The sequence below is a fragment of the Tachysurus vachellii genome, chromosome 4 (genome assembly GCF_030014155.1).
Source record: "Tachysurus vachellii isolate PV-2020 chromosome 4, HZAU_Pvac_v1, whole genome shotgun sequence".
In the NCBI taxonomy this organism is placed as follows: domain Eukaryota; kingdom Metazoa; phylum Chordata; class Actinopteri; order Siluriformes; family Bagridae; genus Tachysurus; species Tachysurus vachellii.
Window position 1 is genome coordinate 21,149,046 of NC_083463.1, and position 23,927 is coordinate 21,172,972.

The 23,927-nt window shown below is 39.8% G+C and overlaps 2 protein-coding genes across 2 annotated transcripts in view; both read left to right on the forward strand.

Annotated features, from left to right (window-relative positions):
• slc38a3b (solute carrier family 38 member 3b) overlaps nt 1-16,666 on the forward strand; it is a 28,213-nt gene extending 11,547 nt beyond the window's left edge. The window contains exons 6-17 of the mRNA XM_060868319.1: nt 1,790-1,863; nt 1,982-2,074; nt 2,978-3,059; nt 6,718-6,800; nt 7,740-7,798; nt 8,291-8,458; nt 8,582-8,661; nt 8,855-8,955; nt 12,097-12,221; nt 12,309-12,453; nt 13,048-13,151; nt 13,485-16,666. Of these exons, the coding sequence (XP_060724302.1) occupies nt 1,790-1,863; nt 1,982-2,074; nt 2,978-3,059; nt 6,718-6,800; nt 7,740-7,798; nt 8,291-8,458; nt 8,582-8,661; nt 8,855-8,955; nt 12,097-12,221; nt 12,309-12,453; nt 13,048-13,151; nt 13,485-13,589 (1,219 nt within the window). The 3' untranslated portion in view covers nt 13,590-16,666. The remainder of the gene's footprint in view (nt 1-1,789; nt 1,864-1,981; nt 2,075-2,977; nt 3,060-6,717; nt 6,801-7,739; nt 7,799-8,290; nt 8,459-8,581; nt 8,662-8,854; nt 8,956-12,096; nt 12,222-12,308; nt 12,454-13,047; nt 13,152-13,484) is intronic.
• Nucleotides 16,667-19,979: 3,313 nt separating this feature from the next.
• gnai2b (guanine nucleotide binding protein (G protein), alpha inhibiting activity polypeptide 2b) overlaps nt 19,980-23,927 on the forward strand; it is a 46,355-nt gene continuing 42,407 nt past the window's right edge. The window contains exon 1 of the mRNA XM_060868320.1: nt 19,980-20,667. Within this exon, the coding sequence (XP_060724303.1) occupies nt 20,550-20,667 (118 nt within the window). The 5' untranslated portion in view covers nt 19,980-20,549. The remainder of the gene's footprint in view (nt 20,668-23,927) is intronic.

Genomic DNA, 23,927 nt, shown 5'->3' on the forward strand with positions numbered 1-23,927 from the left:
TGGAGTAGTATTGGGACAGTCACCACATGAAGCAATGGACTACACGTTACAAACCAATCCCACATGCTTTGTGTAGTTTTGGATGCGGTGAGAAGATCAAGTCAGAATTTGTTTCAGTGTGAAAGGCAAATGAGTTATGACTTCAGCTAGACATGCGGACGACTGCCATCTGTGCCAGCAGTGAAACACTGAATTCTCAGCTAGACCCAGCCGAAGCCGGTAATCCGTCCATACCACAATTGTCACGGGAGTTATGCAAGTTTAATAGAGCTTTTCACATGCCTCCTACCGTCTCCCACAGCACTACAGATCAATCACTAATCAAACATTAATTCAGCTGTGGCTTTCCCATAATCATCAGCAAACTTCATTTCTCACAATTGTTCTAAGTGGAAATTCGTTTATCAGCCCGTGTGTCAGGCATTAACGTCACAAGCATCTGCCTACGCACACACTCCAGCATAGAACACGACACGAGGGCATCAGTGGGATAAATCGCTGTACTGGGAATGGCGGTGACTCTAACATTTTCAGGACTGCTGAGTGATGAAATTTCTGCTTTCAGCTAGTAGGTCACGGCAGGCAACTCATTGCTTCATCCAAACCTTGGCACTGGGTTGTGAACACAAAGGGTCATGGGAAATGCTCTCGAACCACAAGTGGGCCAATAGAATATCTACTGCACAATTTCTCACAGAATTACTGTGCCTTCTGAACACCTACTCATTTCAGTTGGGTTAAACTAGTTCATATATTCTGAACTGTTCTTTTTTTTAAAAATGCTCATTACAGTTTCTCATAAATTTTTTTTTAGGCATGGACTATATTTAAAGGACGTCCCACTGCATGCCTCAGGTGTAGCCTTGTAGCAGTAAAGTACGTGTTGGCCGATGAGGTCTCACCGGGGTTATGAGAGAAGTGAGCGTTTCTGTTGCGTGTTCTCTTCTCACACTAAGTCCACTGTGTCCCTGGTTAACAAAAACGAACTGACTCGGCTGGACGCTCAACGATGATTTCTCTAGGTATTAATGTTCGTTTAGTTTTTGAGGGACATCTGCTGTAATCTCTAGGTAATTTCTCTTTCAACGATAAAAAGTCTAGGTTGCTGAATCAAAACGTGGAGCCATTTTTACAATATTATTACAGTATTATTACACCATCCTGTAAAATAAAACACAAGAGCCAGTTTATATTGCTAAGACTCTTAAGACTGTCAACCTTTATTTTCCTCTTTTAAACACGTGTATGCTTGTGTCCTAACTTATGAACCCTTGCTTCAGTGCCAACATGAGCAGATTAATCAAAGCATTACAGCAGTACAGTAGAGAACTGAACACTAAGAGGTTTACATTCACATTCATATTTAGAGCATTTGGAAGACACAGAGCGACTTGCATTTCTCTCATTCATACAACAGACCAGTTGTGGGTTAAGTGCCTTGCTCAAGGGCCCAAAAGTGGTGGCTTGGTGGTTCTGGGATATTGTTTTAACAATATTTTATTCACAACTGATTAACTCCACCGCTAATAACATTAGGCTGTTCAGTTCCGAGCAACTGCACCAAAGCAATTATTTCTTCTTGCTAACTTCACACGTACATTTTGTGGTTTTCATGCGATGCGATGAGACTTCTACATAAACTACTCACATTCAGTCCTGCAAGCCGCATCATAAGACAATACTATAACATGAGTATTTTCAAAATGCGTATAGTTTTCCCCGGAAATTCTTTAGGCTACTATGAATTCAGTTATATGCAAATGTTTTTTTTTCTGTGTTTTCTGGTCAGGTTCCTCCTCACAGCAGTTGCTGTTCTTTCGTCCTACTCCATTCACCTATTGCTAAAAGCCTCTGGGGTTGTAGGTAAGTTCATACCTGGTTCTGTGACTCTAATCTTCTGATCCTGTAACAAGCTCTTCATTATTTGGGGCTTGATTAAATGTTCAGAGGTTATTTTTTCGTATTCCAACAACGCTTCCAGGAATCAGAGCCTATGAGCAGTTGGGCTTCCGGGCTTTTGGGACACCTGGCAAAATGGCAGCTGGAATTGCTATAACACTGCAGAACATCGGAGGTGAGAAGAACCTCATGCACTGGATTGTTCTGTGTACTTATATTCTGAGCTGTGCGTTTGTGATTTCTTAATTTATCCATATCGTGTAAATCTGTAGCTTGTATACAGAAACATGGAATGAGTGGTTTCTGGAGAGGATTTTTTCCATGTTACACTAAACTGTATTGAAAAGGAATAGAGCTGTGATTATATTGGCATTCATTTGTTCTTACAGCTTCATAAGCTGTAAAGCAGTAAGTTTATGGAAGGACAGGTATTCAATTTGCGGATGGTTTGAGGTTTCTGCCTTTTGAAGAAAATTGCACCATTTACAGCATCTTAACAATGAGAGCGTTATGTCTTTAAATACAGTTACGCATGTGTGTGATGAGTTCCGCTTTGTTCTTCCCGGAGATCTCTTTGAGGCCATTTGGAACAATACCGAGGGATTTATTTCCATATTTTCCCTTTTCACTCGACTCCATTCATGCAGTCTTCCTAAATCCCATGCCCACTACCTGCACACAACAGTCATCAGAACACAAGGGCAAATTCATACTACGTTTTTTAGGGCCTTGGTTCACCAATATTGAAAAAGGGAACAGAAAATACAGACCAATTATGTATTAGAAGTATTATATTTAATATTAGAAGAGTATTAGCTACCACATGGGAGAAATCACCACTCATACATTTATACTTTTTAATTAAAGTATAAACAGTTTGATTATCTGATTCATTGAATTTCATCCTTTGTTTTCTGATCTTTAAACTTTGCCCTTTGCTGGGCTTTACTCATCCACTGCCATAAGAAACCATCCATTAAAATGTTCCTTACAGCAATATTGTGCAGAAAAGCAGGTTGTGTGCAGTGTTATATCCAATCTCCAAAAAAACTCTGACACATTGTTTTATGATTGACAGCTATGTCCAGCTACCTGTTTATTGTCAAATCCGAGTTTCCTCTGGTCATCCAGGCCTTCTTGCGGGCAGACGTCAACTCTGGGTAAGTGATCGACAAGCCTCGATTGACGCTTTGTTAAAGAAATGTCTTAGCAAGTAAAAAGTATTAGCAAGGTCAGGTGAGTGGAAATTGTGGTGTAATGGTGGAACGTCTTTCCTGGAAGTAAATACAAAGAAAAAAAAGAAAAGAAATCACACCATGTACCTGGTGTGTATGTGAGGTGTCCAGTTCAGCTCCAAGTCTGGCGATCTACTGCTCTATAGAATCTAAATCTAACCTAAGACTTTGATTAGCGGACCAGACTCGTCTATCATTATCATCTCTTTCTAGTTTACACAGACATTTTGACTCTGTTTAGGAACCATGCACACCGTATGGTTACAAGCTTGGACACACGACTGTACGAAGACATTCCTTACTATTGTGTGCGTCCACATTTGTGGCAAGAGCATGAGGAAGGCCCACATGTGTGTCTGATGGTCAGGTGTCTACAAACCTTTAGCCATTTAAGTGTTTACCTACAATGCTGAATTAGTTCCCTGAAGTCTATTGATGACGTGTCAGATTAGTTAGCAAATTACCAGCTCTGTGTTATTTAGCAAGATATTTTAACTTTGTCATACATTCTGTGAGTTATAGATTTTAATTCAGTAAGGCATCCACTTACTATCTTTTTTTTTGCCCTTGGTACTACTGAGGGTAAATACCTGTGATCTGTCAGGGTCTGCACCCAAAGGTTTCAAACAAGTACGAAAAGGAGGTGTGGCAGCAGAATTGAACTAGAATTGGACAGCTATTTGAAGCTCAGCATCTGATTGGCACGGTACTGCCACTCCTCTGTCCCACTCCTAATGTCAACGATCATAACAGCAGCTGCTGTCGTAGCATTAACGTGATTTAGATGTGTGTCTGATCCTCCCCCTGCTCTCACTCTTTCTTTTTTTATTTAAAATTTTTTTGGAAGCTGAAATCAAATGCTTTCCTGTAGCTGTAGTCAGCCTCTTTCTCTCTGTTGTAAGAAATAAAAAATGAAAGAAAATTAAAGGATGAGGGTGAAGATCTTAATGAAGAACAAGAAGTTTATTCCAACGTAGCAGTGACAAAATACATGAAGTACTTTGGGTTTATCGGAGTCAGTAAGAACCCAGGACAAATCATGCTCAAGCATTTTATACTGTTTTCCCTTTTTGTAGTTTAAACGAGGTTTCGCTTTGAATGTGTATTTAATGTGTATACACACTGCTGTCTAGCCAGATGTCTTTAAATGTTAATCATGGTCACGTGCACCTTGGCTTGGTATTGTTACAGTTGTTATCACCCAAATGGTCACTTTAAATGACGGTCACGTAGACCCTTTGTTAGTGGCGGTCCTTGATGTCCTGCTGCCGCTCCCATACTAACGATTTAATCAAGTTCATTCATTTAGAGTTCTAAACATAGGAATGAACTCTTTCCGATGTGTATATTGGAGTGGAATCTAGGTGCATACAATCTGTAATTACACTGTTTACATTCATGTTAGCATAGATCATCTGAGGACAGCAGATGTCCCTCAAAAACTAAACGAACATTAAGTAGCCTGTATTTTCTATGATGTTTGATACGACAGTGTGAAAATAGCAGTTTCCTGCACATTTTCTGCACACAAGATTTGGTAGAACTTGAAATGTACATAACATAGAAACACCAGGTCTATAAAAAAAAAGTAGTCTATAAAAATGATTTACTTCCAGGAAATCTGCCTTCTATACAAAGTACACACAAACCCACATTAACACATCGGTAACACCTTCCTCAAGTATAGCCCTAGATATAGTGGCCTGATTGATAATGTAGGGATTAGGAGTGTGTGTGTATGTGTGTGTGTGTATGTGTGTGAGAGAGACAAAAAAAGTAGCTCAGTGTTCTTGAATGTTTTTCAGATTAAGCTCTCTAAGATCTAGCCTTCGTATACGGTGTACGGTTACAGTCAGTGACCATTGCTTCATTGCACGGGATGCGACTGTGATGGAACACAAAACTAATGCTGTTCATGCGGATTCTGTACAGTTGGAGCAAATCTCTGCGTAGCACACATATGAATTTTTTCTTTTTCATTTCTTTTTAAACACCTGGTTTTGGTATTAAAGTACAATGCTAATATTAGATAGATAGCTATAGTATAATGGCCAAGGAATATTTTTGCAGAAACACTGTGATGATGATGATGATGATGTAGTTTGGCAGCTATGATATGACTTGGTTTGATTGGTATGCATGGTAGAGTGTTGTAATGGTCTTTCCTTTCACTTGGTTTGACTAAAAAGATGACTACCTTTAAAAGACAAATATGATAACTGTGACCCTCGAGGATGAACGCCGCTGATGGTGTCTTGGAAACCTAGATCACCTGAACTAAACATTACTGCTATAATAACCTGGATATCATGGTGTCTGGCATTAAGGCTCACACACAACGTTACATCGCAAACGTTCCAAAACATTCGGAAAGGGCGTGGCACACTGAATACATGAATAAACCATTTGCCAGGTCCACCTGGTGGTCTGGCACAGAACTACACCTGACAGCAACACTATAATGACTCTGTCACTGTTTTGGTTTTAGTTTAGTCTTTAGATGTTGTTTTTTGTGCTACTGAGGATGATCTGTACATGGATACAGTCACTACTGCATGCTAGCACATAGTATGCCTTTCCATTGGTTGATAAATTCATTGAATCCTAGTGTTTTTTGATATGCTCGGGTGTCATTTTCCTGCGCCAGGAGCACAAAGCGACGGCTGAAAATAGACCCGCACCTAACACATGGTGCAACTCCAAATCCCCTCGCAGACTCCTTGAATATCTGTATACAGGAGGTTACTCAAGGTCTCTGGTGGACGCAACAGCTACGCTTTATTCAACGGCAGGCCAGATTTGTCCTGCACCCATCTCGCTTACAGTAACAGGGACATAAATAATCAGCACTGCATAAATAGAAGATGCTGTCATCTGATGCAGTTTTGCTCTAGTTAAACAGTTTACAGTTATGCTCTTGACTCTGGGATCCATGTGATTTATGTCCGTTTTGCACACCATTTCTTTAAGCATGAGAATTGCTCACATTTCTATTGAATATTTATAGGACAATAGTTCTAAACATGTACTGATGAAAGACAAAGAATAGATTGGAAAATGAAACTGAACAGTCATCATGATAGTCCAGCATTAGTGATCCATTAGCGACCTGCAATTTGTAAATTTAAACCCCATCACTGACAAAGGGCCACAGTTGTGTCCTTGACTTAAAGACTTCTCATTCTCAAATGCTCAGCTAGATGCATCGATTGCGTCGTCAGACCCTTCAGGATATCTCAGTTTTGCCATCACAATCAAAAATATATTTTCCAAAATTACAACAGACTCGTGCCAAGATGTCCCGTGTGAAAATCTTCACAAAACTCATTCAGCCAAAGATTCAGTTGCATCAAACACGAGTACAGCTTTCACAGAAAGTAATTACATATCTATCCTCACTGACAGTATTTTAGACAAAATAAAATCCTGGGAAATCCTGTAGGGACTGACTCGTGTCTCAAAACGACCTGCGAAATGAAAAATGAAAACAAACGAATTAGCATACACAATACGCAACACAAGCTGAGCCCAGAATGCAAATGTATATGTTTTGTCACACTTATTATTTTCCTGTCTGATTTAGAGAGTGGTATCTGAATGGCAACTACCTGGTGATTTTGGTCTCTATATCTGTGATTTTGCCTTTGGCCCTCATGAAGCAGCTCGGTGAGTGAAGCCTTCTCTTTCCTATAGTCACAGTCAGTACACCCGCTTTTCTTTAAAATGCAAACATTAATAACAACATCAGAGAAGTATTTGCATAGTAGCACTATTCAGTTGAATCGTCCATGCTAGAATAATTGTTTCAATTGTTAGTTATTCTAACTTTTTGGGTAGTGAATTCAAGTAATACAGACAGACTTTCTATGAATATCAAATCTATGAATTGTTTATAGCTAGAGTTAACGTGGCAAAACAACTACGAAACAAGCTATTTCCTGTTATCACCTGCTTTATAGCAACTATAAACAGTCAGCAGCTTGTCATGTTACACAGCAGCCAAGCGTGAAGTTGACTCAGTGGTCCAGTGGCAGAAAATTTACTGACCGTTACAAAGCCCTGACACTCATGACTCCTTCCTGGGATTCAGACTTGCAACCTTCCAATCAGTAGTCCAACACCTTAACCACTAGAGACATTAGAACAAGGGCATTAACCTAAAGCTGTTATTTTGAAATACAGCTACAAATAATCTCATAAATTTGATGAATTAACTAACACCTCCTGACCAATCAGATTTGAGAATTGAACAGCACAGCGGTATAACAAAGAACAATATAGCTTGGGCTAAGAGTCAGCCAAATAAAAAATGTAAGTCATTCTGGATAACGGTGTCTGCTAAATGCCAGAAATGTAAATGTAAAGCCAAACAATGCTGTGCATTTTGTTCTGTGCAGATTTATTAATCTGATTTAGCTACTAATACGTCACATGAGGCCAAGCTGGTTTTGGATGCACATTCATGATAAATGTTAGTTGTTATTAAAAATATAGATAAAGTGTTCTCATTGAGCTTCACTTTTAACTGGGAGGAGACGTTATGAAAGTCCTGTTTTGTCTGTGATGGTGCAACACTGACACGCTTCCATGTTTTCTACCTGACAGGTTACCTTGGTTACACCAGTGGCTTCTCTCTCAGTTGCATGGTTTTCTTCCTCATTTCGGTACGTCGCGGCTCAGTCACTCTCGGCATTTATTTATTTGTTTGTCAAAGTTTCCTAAACTGCACAATTGCTATATTAGTAAAATACGGTGGAACTTATTTCTAATTGTGGGACACCAAGTTACTGAAAAGGTGTCTTGATGTCTTTTGATGGCTTTTGACTTCAGTTGCTTTTAGTGATTTTTAGAAAAAAGTCGAAATAAATTTGAATGTAGATGCGTTTATGAGTAATAAACCCATTTAGAAATCCGGATCTGTTCTATAATTTGTGTCTGAAAGGCTTAAACATCCACTGGAGATCATTGTATATGATTACTATGCCATTTTATATGTGTGCCAAGGCTGTGGTAAGAATATTTGAATCATCCAGATCATAGCTGGTTCTCATTGGTCTTCTGGTGGTCCATTTGGAAATGACAAAATCATGACTAAACAATAAAATGTAAAGATTCTGAATGCACTTTTCCTGTGTCTCGCTTCTCTCTCAATTCAGGTCACCTATAAGAAATTCCACATCGCTTGCCCATTCGAGGAGTTCTCAGCTAATAACACAGCCGTCCATCTGCTCACGACCAAGCTGCCATTGACCGACAGTCATCATGATGGACACGTGGTGGACGATGAACACTGCTTTCCCCGAATGTTTACAATCAACTCTCAGGTACTGTCTGCTGTTGTGTAGTTTCACTTTAATAGCAGGAAAGCCTGCCTGACCTTTCTAATTAAATTATGGACAGAACAAGTAAGATATTGTGGAATATTGATTGTTTAATCCTCGTCCCAGACTGCATACACCATCCCGATTCTTGCCTTCGCCTTTGTGTGCCACCCTGAAGTGCTGCCCATCTATACTGAGCTGCGCAAGTGAGTTATCTGTCTAGCTGTCCATCCATCAACCCGTCAACACGTCCATCTATCCCGCTGACATAGTCACCTTTAATGTTTTATTCTATTTAATATGTTCCATTGTCATCTACAAGGTTACAAGCAACATGTACAAGGTTATCATGCAGGTTTTTTAATCGAAATAATCGAAATGCTGTTTGTCTGATTTCAGCCCATCTAAAAAGAAAATGCAGCAGGTCTCCAACATCTCCATCTTCATTATGTATGTCATGTACTTCCTGGCTGCCCTGTTTGGCTATCTGACCTTCTACGGTGAGACACAGTTGACTTTTGTCCCTTTCAGACCTTAGAGCATTGCAGACAACTGCTACATTCTTCTTGACAATCCTTGACAATCCTAGCCCTTAGGACAAATCAAGTCAAGTCAAGTCAAGAAGCTTTTATTGTCATTACAACCATATATAGCTGTTGTAGTACGCAGTGAAATGAGACAACGTTTCTCCAGGATCCTGGTGCTACATAAAACAAAGACAGAGCTATAAGGACTTAGTAAGTTAGTCCTGGATACATAAAGTGCATCTGTGTGACCTGGTGTAAACAAACAATACAAAACATTACAAGACATTACACATAGACAAAACAAACGCAGGGCAGGCCAGAGTACATACTGTATATTCTACAGTACATTTAATATAATGCACTTAATATAATAGCAGCAGTTATATGAGGTAATGAATTGTGGGCAGTCGAAACCCATGAACTGACTTAATGAATTGCTAAGAATAGAATAGTGATCACGTAGCAAATGAAATAATTCTAGTCTGAACTAATTAACCCTCAATAAGCATGGCGTAGCTTGGTGGGACACATCATTAACAATAAACGGTCGATTCCGTTTATTAAAATTTCTCTTTATTGCAGAAGGAATTGTCACGCTTTTAATCCCACGATGGTTGTATTTTTGTATTTAATATCGCCTGTCGTTTGCAAACCAAGTCCGTTCCTGTTAATCACTTACATTACTAGATCGATCCCTTGCCAGCCTCTGTTTCTTTCCCTATTTCGAACATGCAGATTAACATGAAATGCACTGACACAGAAGACATTTATAACACTATAAATGTTGCTTAAACATCTTCATACAGAAATCCTCACCACGTTGATGATTATCCTTTTTTTCTTGCTTATTTTTTCCACATCATTTATTATTAGCCCTAGACTATGTGGAGCAGTGACCATAGAAGTTCCTGTGAATGAGAAGTTGCTGTAGAAATGATAATGTACAGTACGTACACATTAAGCTCTTCAGACCCTGCAGACATCATGTGCTTTTTAGTTTAAACCAGTAAAACCGTACGCTTTTATAGTACAGATAATGCCTGATCACCATGAAGACATGCCCAAGGAAACCTCACCAACTTACACTTATAAGAATCCTAATAGTATCAGGTGATAATGTTCAAAGTTAATTTGAAGATATTGAAGAGTTGTGGGGGGCACGGTGGCTTAGTGGTTAGCACGTTCGCCTCACACCTCCAGGGTCGGGGTTCGATTCCCGCCTCCACCTTGTGTGTGTGGAGTTTGCATGTTCTCCCCGTGCCTCAGGGGTTTCCTCCGGGTCCTCCCGTTTCCTCCCCCGGTCCAAAGACATGCATGGTAGGTTGATTGGCATCTCTGGAAAAATTGTCCCTAGTGTGTGAATGAGAGTGTGTGTGCCCTGCGATAGGTTGGCACTCCGTCCAGGGTGTATCCTGCCTTGATGCCCAATGACGCCTGAGATAGGCACAGGCTCCCCGTGACCTGAGGTAGTTTGGATAAGCGGTAGAAGATGAATGAATGAATGAAGAGTTGTAGAAGACAGGATTAAAAAAAATGTTCAGACATTTGCAATCACTGTGAACAATTAATGAATTTGTCGCAATTTGAATGAATTTGACACTGTTGGCTTTCAGTCTGAGATGTTTTTATCTCTGTCAGGAACATTGCACAGTATTATAGTGGATAGTTTAGAAGATAACGCCTTAAAACGCTCCTATGAACAAGCACTTGGGGCCTCTCAGAGAGCAGAAATGGGTTTGAAATTTATATTAAAGATAGAAACATTTGTGTAAAAAAAGAGATTTTCCAAAGATATCTTTTTTGGAACTTTTCTATGTAAAAATGGAAAAGACAAACAAACTTTGTAGTAAAAAAAAACAACAACTGTGGAGTATGAGATGACCATACAATTCAATTCTGAATACGGACAACCAAAAACAGGTGAACATTTTATTTCTTTAGTTTCATGTAATCACAATGGACATCAGGACTTGAAGGATAGCAGCAGGAGCCTGAAGTTTCAGTATCAGTGTACCAGCTTGTAGAAATGGCACAAGAATTCAGAACAATAATATAATGTTAATGTTTAATGAACATTCATGTTTATTGTTAAATGTAGTAATAATGATGATGATGATGATGATGATGATGGTGAAAGAATAAGAAAATGAAAAACTATTCTTTCTTGAACTTCTGGAACAATCCTATGTTGACAGTTTGGAGCATTTGAAGCATTCATCTTATGACGCAACAAGGCTTTTAATCCATTATTGCCATTGTTCATTATTATAGTAGCAGCTATAACATTAAAGCCAATAAGAGGTGAAGCGAATAACATTATATCGCCATTATCGTGCAATTAAAAGTGATTGTAATGGCTGCATAAATTATAACATGACAAAGAGTTCAAGAAAAAAAAGTCATGGTCTCCAAATCCCCAGCTCTCAATCTGATCTGTTTAATAAGATCTGGATGAGTTGATCATGCAGGAATAGCAGTGAGTTTATTATAGAGTATGATCAATCCCCTTCTTTTTTAGGTCAGTTCAGTTGAGTGTGTATGGACAGTGGATGGACATATCATAATGCAATGTCCATTTTTTAGTAAGGTTTACTTTACCTGTGCTGATTTGACCCATTTATTTACTACATTATTCTTATAATTATTGCCTTTTGTTTTCATTTTATTTGTGTACATGGGTGTAAATGTTCTTAGAGTTGCTGGGGTTGTTCTTTGGTTCGTTTTCATTTCAAATGAATCAGTCTCTGATCAAGCAGGACCAAGAATTCAGCAGTGCCATGGTATAAGCGTTGTTCTCTCGTTCTCTGGGATTTTTAAATGCCCGTCAAGACTGAACCTGAACCAGTTAACAGTTACCTGTATATTCCATGTGGTGCATGATCAAGCAGTTAAGACTCTGGGTCGTTGATCAGAGAATCAGGGGTTCAAGCACCAGCACTGCCAGGCTGCCACTGTTGGGCCCTTGAGCAAGGCCCTTAATCATCTCTATATCATGCTGTATGATGGCTGGCCCTGAGCCCATCCTATAAAGTTGGTATATATGAAGAAAGAATTTCACTGTGCTGTAATGACAAAATAAAGGCTTCTATTCTTATCCTTCTTCTTTTCTCGCAGGAAACGTTGAAGCCGAGCTGCTGCACACCTACAGCAGGATTGAACCCTACGACACTCTGATCCTGTGTGTGCGATTGGCTGTGCTCACCGCCGTCACGCTGACCGTGCCAATCGTGCTGTTCCCGGTGAGTATGCACACAAAGAGCAGGTTTTTAACATCTGTACGTTTATCTGAATCCTCTTTTCTTCCTTCACGCTTCTGCACGCACCAGGTGCGCCGGGCCATTCAGCAGATGATCTTCCCCAACAAGACATTCAACTGGATCCGGCACATCATCATCGCCGTCATCCTCCTCACCTTCATCAACATGCTCGTCATCTTTGCACCGAACATCCTCGGCATCTTCGGAATTATCGGTGAGGCTTTCAGTCATCGCCAGGGATCCAGTTAGAGCAAACTGAATTAAAATAAATGGCAGAAGTACAGTTTACTTTATGCAGCCACACTTGTATGTTCTGTATCCTTGTGGATGCTCATGGGCCGGCAACAGGTTCTGTTTGACCGGTCGGTCAAGGGCCTTGAGGAAGAAAGAGATGTTAAAACAATATTTTCTCTGTCACGCCCTAAAAAAAAAATGAGCTGAGCTGTTCCTAATATTCTACCATAAAACACAACCATGCATATAGGCCTTTAGTGTATATATAAAAAAAGCTCAACTTATTGTTCTCTTCAGTCCAGATTTTCCCATATCCTTCTGTAAGGTTTTTTCCTACTGTGTCAAATAAACTAGAATCAAATGGATAGATAAAGAGGTAGAATAGAATTTGCAGTAATAATAGAATTAACTATACTGTAGGAAAATAGGTCCAGAGAAAGTCCTGAGCTATTGGGATAGATATATGACTTAATAATTACATTTTTCTTTCTTTCTGTCTTTCTTTCTGATTAACTGTATTTATATTTTGTCAAACTTGCCCTCTGACATCTACATCATCCTCTTCCTCTTTCAGGTGCTACTTCTGCTCCCTGCCTTATCTTCATCTTCCCTGCTGTCTTTTACATCCGCATCGTCCCCGAAGAGGACGAACCCATGCGCTCCACATCCAAAATCCTGGTGAGCTGCTTTTTAGGCATCAGTTTGAAAAGCTTGTGGTTTGACACAAGAGTTATGATTCACTGTTTTTTTAAAGATCCCCTGGTATTTGCTGTACTCTCATTTTTAAACATTTTTCTATTAATGTAAATAATTAGAGTGTGGACGTTAGACAGACTTGTCCAAGGAAAACTTGCTTGCGGCTTTACTTCGAATAAACCTTATCAGTTAAAGCGGCTCATGAATCTGACTGGTAGTCAAATTGATTTTTTTTAGCCAGACAGTTTATAAGAATTTCTCTCTCTCTCTCTCTCTCTCTCTCTCTCTCTCTCTCTCTCTCTCTCCTTCTCTCAGGCTGCCTGTTTCGCTGCTTTGGGTGTGCTGTTTATGACAATGAGTTTGAGCTTTATCATCATCGACTGGACTACAGGAAGCAGCAATTCTGCTGGTGGCCACTAGAGGAGGGTTAAAAATTGTGTGTGTGTGCTTGTGTGCATGAGAGAGAGAGAGAGAGAGAGAGAGAGAGGGAGAGAGAGTAATGAGGAGAGTGTATTGAAAAACATTAATGTTATATAGCAGGTTGAGCGAGGCTCAACTGAAGCACATTTTTGTATCTTTCATTTTTTTGTTTTTAGTGTAGCTCTCTGTTCCAGCACCACACTCATCTGAAGCAGGTTATCAGCATAAATAACAAGTAAATAAAGACTAACCAATATAGAAATGAAATTGGTAGAAGGTGAGGGCTCTTAAGGGCAGGGATTGGAAGCTTTTGGATTCAGGGTGCATTAGATTCCCAAGAGTTCAGGACAAAACGTAGCAGGTTGCCTGATTGCCTTGACTAGCTGTTCGAGAGAAAATGCAACTCGCCATGGCTCCGAACAGTCAGGTTTTACGCTTCAGGTAATTCAGTGTTATCTATTTTTTTAAGCGGTCCTCACCTGCCTTTCAGAATGCTCTACTCTTGTTTTTTCTTCATGCTTTCTCCCTTTCAAAAGGTTTCATTTTCTGTTCTGCAGCTAGCTCTGTATAGCAGAATTTTTCAATGCTTCTTACAGGATCATAGATAATAATAATAAGAAACAGAACAAAAATATATATATTATATATAAAAACGTTTAATATTCTTCTTCTTTTTTTTTTTTTTTAAGAAGTCACCCATACGTGTGACATGGTATGGAAAGTTTCGAAACTTAGTATAGACCCTTAAGATATGTTTTGCAGAATGAAGGACTGGATAAAGATGGAGTCACATGTTGGAAACTTCAGTTTGTTCCCCAACTAACTGACTAGTAGCAGCTTCAGCGCTAGCAGGAGTGATCTTTTTGAGCATTCCTTTCCTTCATGCTCTTAAGTGTCAGCATCGATTATAAAAGGAGCAGGCGCACGTGTTTTTATAGACCAATATCAGCTGCTGTTAGACAAACAGGTCTGTGGTGCTGAATGTATCTTAAATATATGACACTCACAAAGTACAAAAGCTCCTTCAGTACCTGCCAAGTGTACAATATGAAAGGAGATTCACACCTACATAACCAATAAGTTAAGAAATATTTATTCTGATGTATGAAGTATTTTTTAAGGCCACACCACAAAAGTGTGTAGAGTGTATTTAATCATATAAACATGTTTTTTTTTTTTTTCAGTATTAAGATGAACTAAGGGATTTATTCAGAAGGTTTAAGAAGAAATATCTTGTATATATTTACGGCTAAACGTATGCAGATCATACACCAAGCTGCTCTCATGAATCTGGACAGAATAAGACATGTCGGAATAACTTGTTTGTGTATTTTTTTTTTTATGGATTAAAGAAAACCTCACCTCCACTTTTCTTCCTGTACCTGTGCTGTTTTTAAGGTGTTTCATGTGAATTGTGCCTTATTGACATTCTCAGTAAAGGATACTCAAGTATAATGAGTGGTACATGATTAGCGCTAGTTGTGTAAAGTTGTGTTCTGAAATGTTCTTGGTGTCTGTGGGATTTTTGTTTTAGGGGCAGCAACAACGACTGTGCACTTCCATAGCGTTCGATATCCATACTGTTGGGTCAAAGGTGCCATTTAAAAGGGCTCTGTTTAAACGTGTGGGAAATTTACATCCAAACAAAGTTTAGATGTAAAACGCATCATGGTGGCGGAAATGACATGAGTCGTTCCGAGTCAGTCGGCATTGATGAAGAACAGTAGCTAATAGCTAGGGCAGTTTTCATACAGATGCTTCGACGCAAATATTTTTGGCTTTGAGCGATATAATAATAATTTTACGCTAGCTTGATGTAATGAAAAGAAACTAGAAATCTACTACTTTTTTGCTGCTGAGACTTATAGACACCGCATTATTTTGAAAAAGGTCTAGTAGGAAAGTAAAGAGAAACCAGTTTTCAGACTTACAATGCAAACAGTCAAACTATCAGATCCGGTTCGATCCAGTCCAGGAGGATCACAACAGATTATCTTCCTCACTCTACTTTTAACATTAGACCAGTTACTGTGTGGTAAATCGCACCCTTCTTATTTAAAACGTTTAATATTTAAAACAAATATATTCATGATAAGCCTTAGTTAATTAATTTTTCATTTCAAAGCGTTTGTTTTGATTCTATCTCGATAAGTTGAGATATTAACTTTACATAATAACTTCTGCATACCAAAGCTGCTGATTTAGTGATCCTTCTGAATTCAAATTTATCGGGATCACATTGCGGCATTCATGACATACAAATGTTAAGAGGTCCGTTATTGTCGCTATTCTGTCTTTAGGTTGTTTCACTGTGAAACCAGCTTGCAAAGATATTTAAAGATGATCGACACCAGCAGTGATCGTGATTATGCATTAAAAAAAAAGGCTATAGTTATTTCCATACACATGCTTTTACATCCAAGCGGTATAGAGAGGATCTGGTGTTAATGACGTTAAATCATTTTATGCTTGCTTGACTGTGAGAGAACATGGATAAGAAGAATTTAGAGTTCACTAAAGAAATAATACTGCTGTAATATACAGTATAGTGTAAGACAAATAGAAATTTAATGACCAGGATTTAACCAGTTAATGTTGTTGTTTTTTTAAATGCTATATTACATTTACATAATTCACAAATTTTTGCCCTTGAGTATTGACTCTATGCTCCGTTCACATGCTGTACTATATGCAGTAAAAATGTTAATTTTGTTAATGTTAATGTGACTTTGGCTCATTTATGTCACTTATTTTAAAACTAATGTTATGTGTGTTTGTATTATGTAATGGCTGTTATGGCCTATTTTGACCTTTTTCTGAGGTCCTTCTTCTATAGACTGCAAATCTTTTCTCTTGTGCATTTAACCAAATTCTCTTCATGCCCATCAGGAAGCCTGAACTTGTACGGTTGTTAATTGCCATGAATCCACAATTATTGCCTTTTTGTTTTGTGACTACATGGTAATAATACACACATGTAAACAGCCCTTCTGTTTATGCCTGTGAAGCTTGTATAGTGTAAATAGCAGAACTGGTTTTAGATTATCAATAAAGAAAAAAATATATAGTTGTTTCTAGCCCATGCTTGTGTGATTATTTTTTTCTTACATATAGGTCAAATTATTATTTTAATATACAAAATATACGAGCTTGAGCCTAGCTCGAGAGGATTTGCAAAGAAGAAGGGCAGAAAATCCCCCAATACAGGTGTGCAAAGCATCATACATAAAAAGACTCGAAGGCTGTAATTGCTTCAACTAAGTACTGAGTAAAGGGTCTGAATGTACTTTTGTACATGAGACATTTCAGTTTTTTTCTTTTTAATACATTTACAGACATTTCTAGAATTCTGTTTTCACTTTGTCATTATGGGGAACTGTGTGAATTTAAATGATGGTAGTATCAGGCTGCAATATAACAAAGTGTAAAAAAAATGTGAAGGGGGTCTGAATACTTCACGATTCCACAATACATACAATAATTGTCGTTATTATTATATTGTTCATACTGTGGAGGGCCATTACAGATATCCGATTCGTTTGTTTTAGATACACGAGGTGCCTGAAAATTCTATGAAAATACTTAGTATGCTAACCTTGTTCCCTTGTGCAACCTTGTACACAGCATAACAAGCAGTGGTGCTGAGAATGACCTGGATACCTTTTTTATCCATGTGTGTACACACATGCTGAGACCTTCAACAAAGTCACAGAGTGACCATCTGTTATAGTTTTTGATATAAATATGATTGTCAGTGGTCCTCATTTATCTATAATATTTTTGCCAGGTTTCTGGTGAATCTGCACTGATTTTGAATGACAGGACCTTGGTGTGTATCCAGTATTTATAGAAACACAGTTATGTATGTCTGTAGTGTTGTGTTTCAGCCGGCAGCTGCGTATGACCATAGATTTTGGTGGGGCAGGATAATGTGGAACAAAATGAAGTTTTATCGCAGCCCTGTAGTAGGCAGTTGAAAGTTGAGAAGGTAAAATCATCCATCGTACTATCTAGCAGCTCATTTGGAATGGTTTTAGACCCACATTTGTTTGACTAAGCTCGGTACAGCGGGTGTGTGATTTCCACTGCCAGAAAGATTTATACTGAATATAGAGCTAATAATCATTATCCAGGCATTCCAGATTCCAGCATAATTTCCAGCCCAATTTATTTACAAAAAACACAAAAGAACTGTTCTGTCTGTGAAATGATTTCTGTTAGTGAATAAGTACTTATATCATCATAAGATACTAGATATCTGTTGAATGGCTGATATATAGCCACTTGCTCCTTAATGAGTTCACCCTACTAGCCAGGTGCAGTGAATATCACATGAATAACATGTCACAATCTTATGAGTAAATGAACCACATTCTACTGCCTGGAAAGGTGTTGACTGCCACACTCATGAACCTTGCAGAACAAAGTAGAGTGACATCACAGTTCAATGGAGGTAATTTGGACAGTTTTCCAGTAGGCCATTTTATTTTTTTTTTGGTTAAACAAGGAAGCTTAGGCCTTCCCTTTTTGTAGTAGAGTAACAGCTGGTCGAATCACTGATGTCTCGTTTACATTCACAGCATTTGGCAGAAACTCTTATCCATAGTGACATATGTTTTGCCAGCATAATTTGGGTCTTCTTAGAGAAAATGGTTGATGCAAAACAATACAAAGTTTTTTTTTGATTGATGGGAATAGTTTCTTCGATATGACAATCCTCCATCAACAGAGCATGAAGGAATGATGTAAATCATATGCTATAGCCTTTGCCTTTATAGAAATGATACCCAACTAAACACCTACAGGAGATTACAGATCATCGTATATAGTAAACATGTTCCATCATCATCATCAAAACATCATTCGATAAACTATTTTTTGGAAGAATATAGATTATTCAATACTGTACAAGACAATGCTTATTGCTACAATACAATGCAATACAATAATGTTGCTTATCTAGTAATGTGCTTGTACAATCCAGATGCATTGACACTGATCTGTCAACTACACAAACCATGTGTGCTGTTTATGTAGTCAAAAACAAAAGAAAAAAAAATTAGTGGATTTCATTAGAATTTAATTTCTAATCAACATGGACATACAGTTCATCCAACACTCAACTTTATAGTCAGCTTTGTATTGATTGATCAGTGTTATGTATTGTGCCAATGGTGCAAAACAGCAGGTTATGGAACCACAGATGAGATCAACAGAGTGATAATAGTTGTGTAGTTGTAAAGTGAAATAATACGATGAACAGCATGAGTGCAGTAGTTATTTAGTCACCCATTTCAATATTATTTTAAGAATAGTGATCGCTGTTGGTAAGAATGTCCTCCTGTTTCATTCCTTGCTACAATGAAGTCTTTCACTAAAAGTGCTCCATTGTTTGACCAGTTGAGCTTGAATGGGATGTGATGCATTGTTCAGGAGAAAAATTTGCTTAGTGGGCTTTCCACGTCCCATCCACTTCAAAACTGTCCAGAGCATTCCAGGGCAGACCCAGTATTCTTTATCGGTTAATTGAGCCTCCAAAGCTTCTCTGTGCCTCCTCAGCCACATATTTCCAACCACTTTGCCACCACATTTGCAACAACAGACTGTTAAAAGAGCTAGGGCACCTTGCTGGTAACATTAAAGCATTGTCTGCAAATAGACTCTGTACCTCCTGGTCCTTTACATAGCATCTGTGTTGACCTTCCAGTCCGGTCTGTTGTCAAAATAGTCACCAAGATGTTTGTAGGTGTGAACAAGCTCAACATCCTGTCACATGCAGTCTGGCTGTTTCCCACCATCTGCTCAGTCTTAGGTACACTGAAGAGTATATGGTTCCTCTCACACAGATCAACAAGGTCCCTGTACTCCCTTTCCTGTCCGTACCCGATACACCCGACCGTCACAGAGTCTTCAGAGAACTTCTGCGAGCGACAGAGTTCCGACTTGTACTTAAAGTCAGTGGTTGAAAGGATGAAAATGAATTGGGGAGCACAGTCTGTCTGTCTGTCTGTGACTTGTGAGATCATGGACTGGTGCATTCTGCCCATCTTCTCTATTAGTAGTTTAACACATGAACTCCATGGCGAATCGCAGTGACAGTTTCATACACAAGAGGGCGCCAACAAGTCACTTTACTTGCACATTATGGCGCGTTAGACTAGATGTTTCGGAGCTTCTTTGTAACCTTTGTGTTTTAACCGTGTGTGTTCGCGTCCACAGTATAAACAACATCCGTGTTTGGAAACGCGTTTACACGACGAAGGGGAAAAAAAAGATATATTTTACAAGCAATTTCTGCATTCCCACAGTACACCAGCAGCTGGCTGGTAGGCGCATGCGCAGTAGGCTTTCCTCAGCGGGCTCGCGCGCTGTGTTCATTCCGCATATATAAAGTTCAGCGCTTCGGGCGTGGCTGCACTGAACCATAGGTTTATGAGCGACTTGTTTGGGGATTTTTTTTGGTCAAGTTACGTATGTGTGTGATATCTGTGATGTCAGCTGTTTAATGAGCGCGGATAGGACAGATGAGAGCGGGTGGTAGAGAGTGTTTTTGTGCGTTTTAACTGATCAGTGCGTCGTTTGGAGTGCGCGCGCGCTTCACTCTGAATGTAACTGTCGCTGTGTTTAGGCTTCAGCGCGCGAGACTATCGATCTGTGAAACTGCTTTACGGCAACTTTGAGTGACTGCTGTTTGGATTTCTGATGTCGTTTTTGTTCACGGGACGTCGCAGGCTTTCTGTTTGCCGTTTCCCGAGTGCAACTTTTTAAATTCGTGACTCAACCTTCTCACACTGCGCCTTCTTCTTCCGCTCCTTTGAGAAAAAACAGTTAAATAACTGCTGCGCTCGAGCCGCACGCTTTCCGGCTCGACACACCGTCGGCTTGCCTTTCATTTTTTTCATTAGATTTTTGCCTTTTAAAAGCGCAGTTGTGCATCGAGCTGGTAATTTACTCGGAGCCATGGGCTGTACGGTGAGCGCCGAGGACAAGGCGGCCGCCGAAAGGTCGAAAATGATCGACAAAAACCTCCGTGAAGATGGCGAGAAGGCGGCGAGAGAAGTGAAGCTGCTGCTGCTCGGTAAGTCACCGCACGCGCCGCAGGGATGGGGGCGTCAGTGAGGGGGGTCACTTCCGGTTGGGAATTAACACCAACGGCATTTTATTACAATTTAATTCACACACGGTGTTAATAAATGTACACATGAGCAGGTCTGTACACCCGACACTCGTTAATCTCCTGCTGTGTAGCTGTTAATGTCTCTGCTCTTTTATATAAACCACCATTTTTGAGGAAAAACCGTTCAGTGTTTTTGTTTTCAAACTGTTTACAGGCCTCATGTGTAGATCTCAAACACTGTCATTACTGAGGCAAGGAAAAGTAGCACTGCATGAAAGATCAGCACCCCTCCCTTCCTCCCTCTCTCTCTCTCTCTCTCTCTCTCTCACACACACTCACTCACTCACACTCACTCACTCACACACACACACCCCAATATTTGTGGGTTTCCTGTCGTGTGTGTGTGTGTGTGTGTGCGCACAGCAGAACCTTGACTTTCTTACACACACTGTACAGATTGAACAAGGATGATCAAGACTCTCTTATTCCCTTTAAAAAAAACAAAAAGCTTGAAAAAAACATGACTAGATTTTTCCAATAAATGTATTCTGGATATCTTCTGGAATCTCTCCTGCATGGACACCTGTTAATAATTAACTTTTATGGTGGCACATGAGGCTCTTATGACATCAGATTATTATTTTTACCCTTCCTAAACTTTACAAAGTCACCGCCAAACCAGCTAGATGCTTGCTCTTCCAGCTGCCTCTTCTGTGCTATTTTTCATACCGTGTCATTATGTGATGGTGGACACGCTGTGGTCGCATGTTTTTAGCCAGACATAAGGCAGTAAAATCTCAAAACCTCATCAGGTCAGAAATAACTGGCTGTGAAATCCTGCAGTTCTCTGTTGAATCCGTACCAAGAGTTAGCGTAGACGAATGTTTAGCTAAAGACGAGGCTTTGAGGTTCTCCTTCATGCACTTCCTTAAAGTGCTTCTGCTTTCTTATCCACGTTTCTTTGGTGTGTCTGTAATGTTCGTGCTTGGGGACTGTTAACTAGCATATGAGATTTTATGAGTTAACTGTGGAAACCCTGGTTATTTATTGACTTTCAGGTAGGTGTGAGTTTAAATACAGAACAGAACCTTCACGAAAACCACAGATATGATAAAACGTCTGCACTCTCCAGGCTGCAATACCAGTCGTATGGCTCATTGGGTGTACACTGTAGAGTGTAAAATTATACTCTCATTTGGGTGGTTCCATTGCCTGTCCTGGTGTATAATTGCCAGGGTTGGTTCCTGAACTTATTACAAGCGTACAGACTACAGAAAGCTAGGGATGGAAAAATGACTGCGTCCTTCTGAGTAGCAGTCTCTCACAATTCTGAAGTGCTATAGAGCTATAGATCAGAGAGCCACAAAGCAAATATAGTCTTCCCTTCAGACGTGGAACATGAGAGTGAAAGAAAACGAGAGGTGAACAAGCTGGACGGTGGGAAAAGAGAGAATTCTTTCTATCACATTTCCATATAATAAGAGATACGATGGGGGGCACGGTGGCTTAGTGGTTAGCACGTTCGCCTCACACCTCCAGGGTCGGGGTTCGATTCCCGCCTCCACCTTGTGTGTGTGGAGTTTGCATGTTCTCCCCGTGCCTCAGGGGTTTCCTCCGGGTACTCCGGTTTCCTCCCCCGGTCCAAAGACATGCATGGTAGGTTGATTTGGCATCTCTGGAAAAATTGTCCCTAGTGAATGAGTGTGTGTGTGTGTGTGTGTGTGTGTGTGTGTGTGTGTGTGCCCTGCGATGGGTTGGCACTCCGTCCAGGGTGTATCCTGCCTTGATGCCCAATGACGCCTGAGATCCCCGTGACCCGAGGTAGTTTGGATAAGCGGTAGAAGATGAATGAATGAAAGAGATACGATGTCTTATCCATAGATTGTCCGATGCACCTCGATCGGATCGGTTTGGAGGCAATATCTCACAATCAGCCCTTGTGCCAATTCAAACGAGTTGTTCCACAAATTCATGGCATCGTGCACTTGCAAAGTTGCAAAGAAGACTCTTCTATGAAGACACTACTGGATTTGATGGCTTAGAACCCAGGTCATGGGTTTAATCAGTAAAAGGGCATAACTCGATAGGAAAGTTAAATGGAACACAGTTTAATCCCAGCAGTATCGAAATCCTTGGTGTGCTGTAGTTTAATCAAAATGTTGTTTTATTCACGTGTGGCTCACTTCCCGCAATCATAGATCATGCAAAGGTCACTGACTCCCCTGGTTGGTGTGGTGTAAGTAAGCTTTGTGTAATTATGGGGGGAAAAGTGGTGCAACTGCATAAGGTTGCAACATCAAATTACAAAGATGACGTAACTATCCATGTCCTGGAGCGTAAAAGTGCAGTACTGCCTTGGTGGGAAATGTGGCTCAATGGAGCACAGAAGGTGTCTCGAGCGTAGTTTGGGTTCTTCTGCAGGTGCAATCAGTAGCTTAATAAAATAATACTTGAATGAAACCTGTGAACCAGTGATGGTGTATTGCATTGTTTGGCAGCTGGTTGGAGCCATTAATGACCATATACAGTGAATTACAGACTGAAAAGTATACATTTTTTAAAGAAATGTCAATTTCTAAGATTTATTTTATTTTATTTCATCCAGTCCTGCATTGCCACCCCATATTCTTGGGAATAGAAAGCAAAAAAAAAGGTTGAATTGAGCTTTGAATTGTAGATGCCTTTCTCTGAGATCATGACAAGATCACCAACATCTTACACTTTCACAAAATCATTCCAGTACGTTTAAAACGTATCGTATCGCAAAGTCGATTTGCGGTTCTGTAAAAGCCCGGTCCTGCGTTGCATAACGGATTCCACCAGTAAGCTTCTATATGAGACTCATGAGAATGTTCTTCACACATGACTCGAACGTTTCCACGTGTTTATCTGAAACGAACTAATTTTCCGTAAGGCAGGAGAAGCCGACTTACTGGGAATCGGCAAAACGTAAATATTTGATCTTCTTTAAAGAGTTAATGATTGAATATTCAGTTAGCTGCTGTGAGAGGGGATTCTGCAAAACAGAGCGCCGTTTTTCCACAGCAATTAGATATCCGTCTGGCCGGCGGTGCGTGGAAAAGATAAAGCATAGCGCATTAATGAACGGAAATATCATAACCCACAGCAAAAGCTCGAGTGAATGTCAAGCCTACAGGCCTTGTGTAGCAGTGTACGCTTTAGCATTTGGTCAAATTAAACTGCTGGACTTTAAAAGGCTT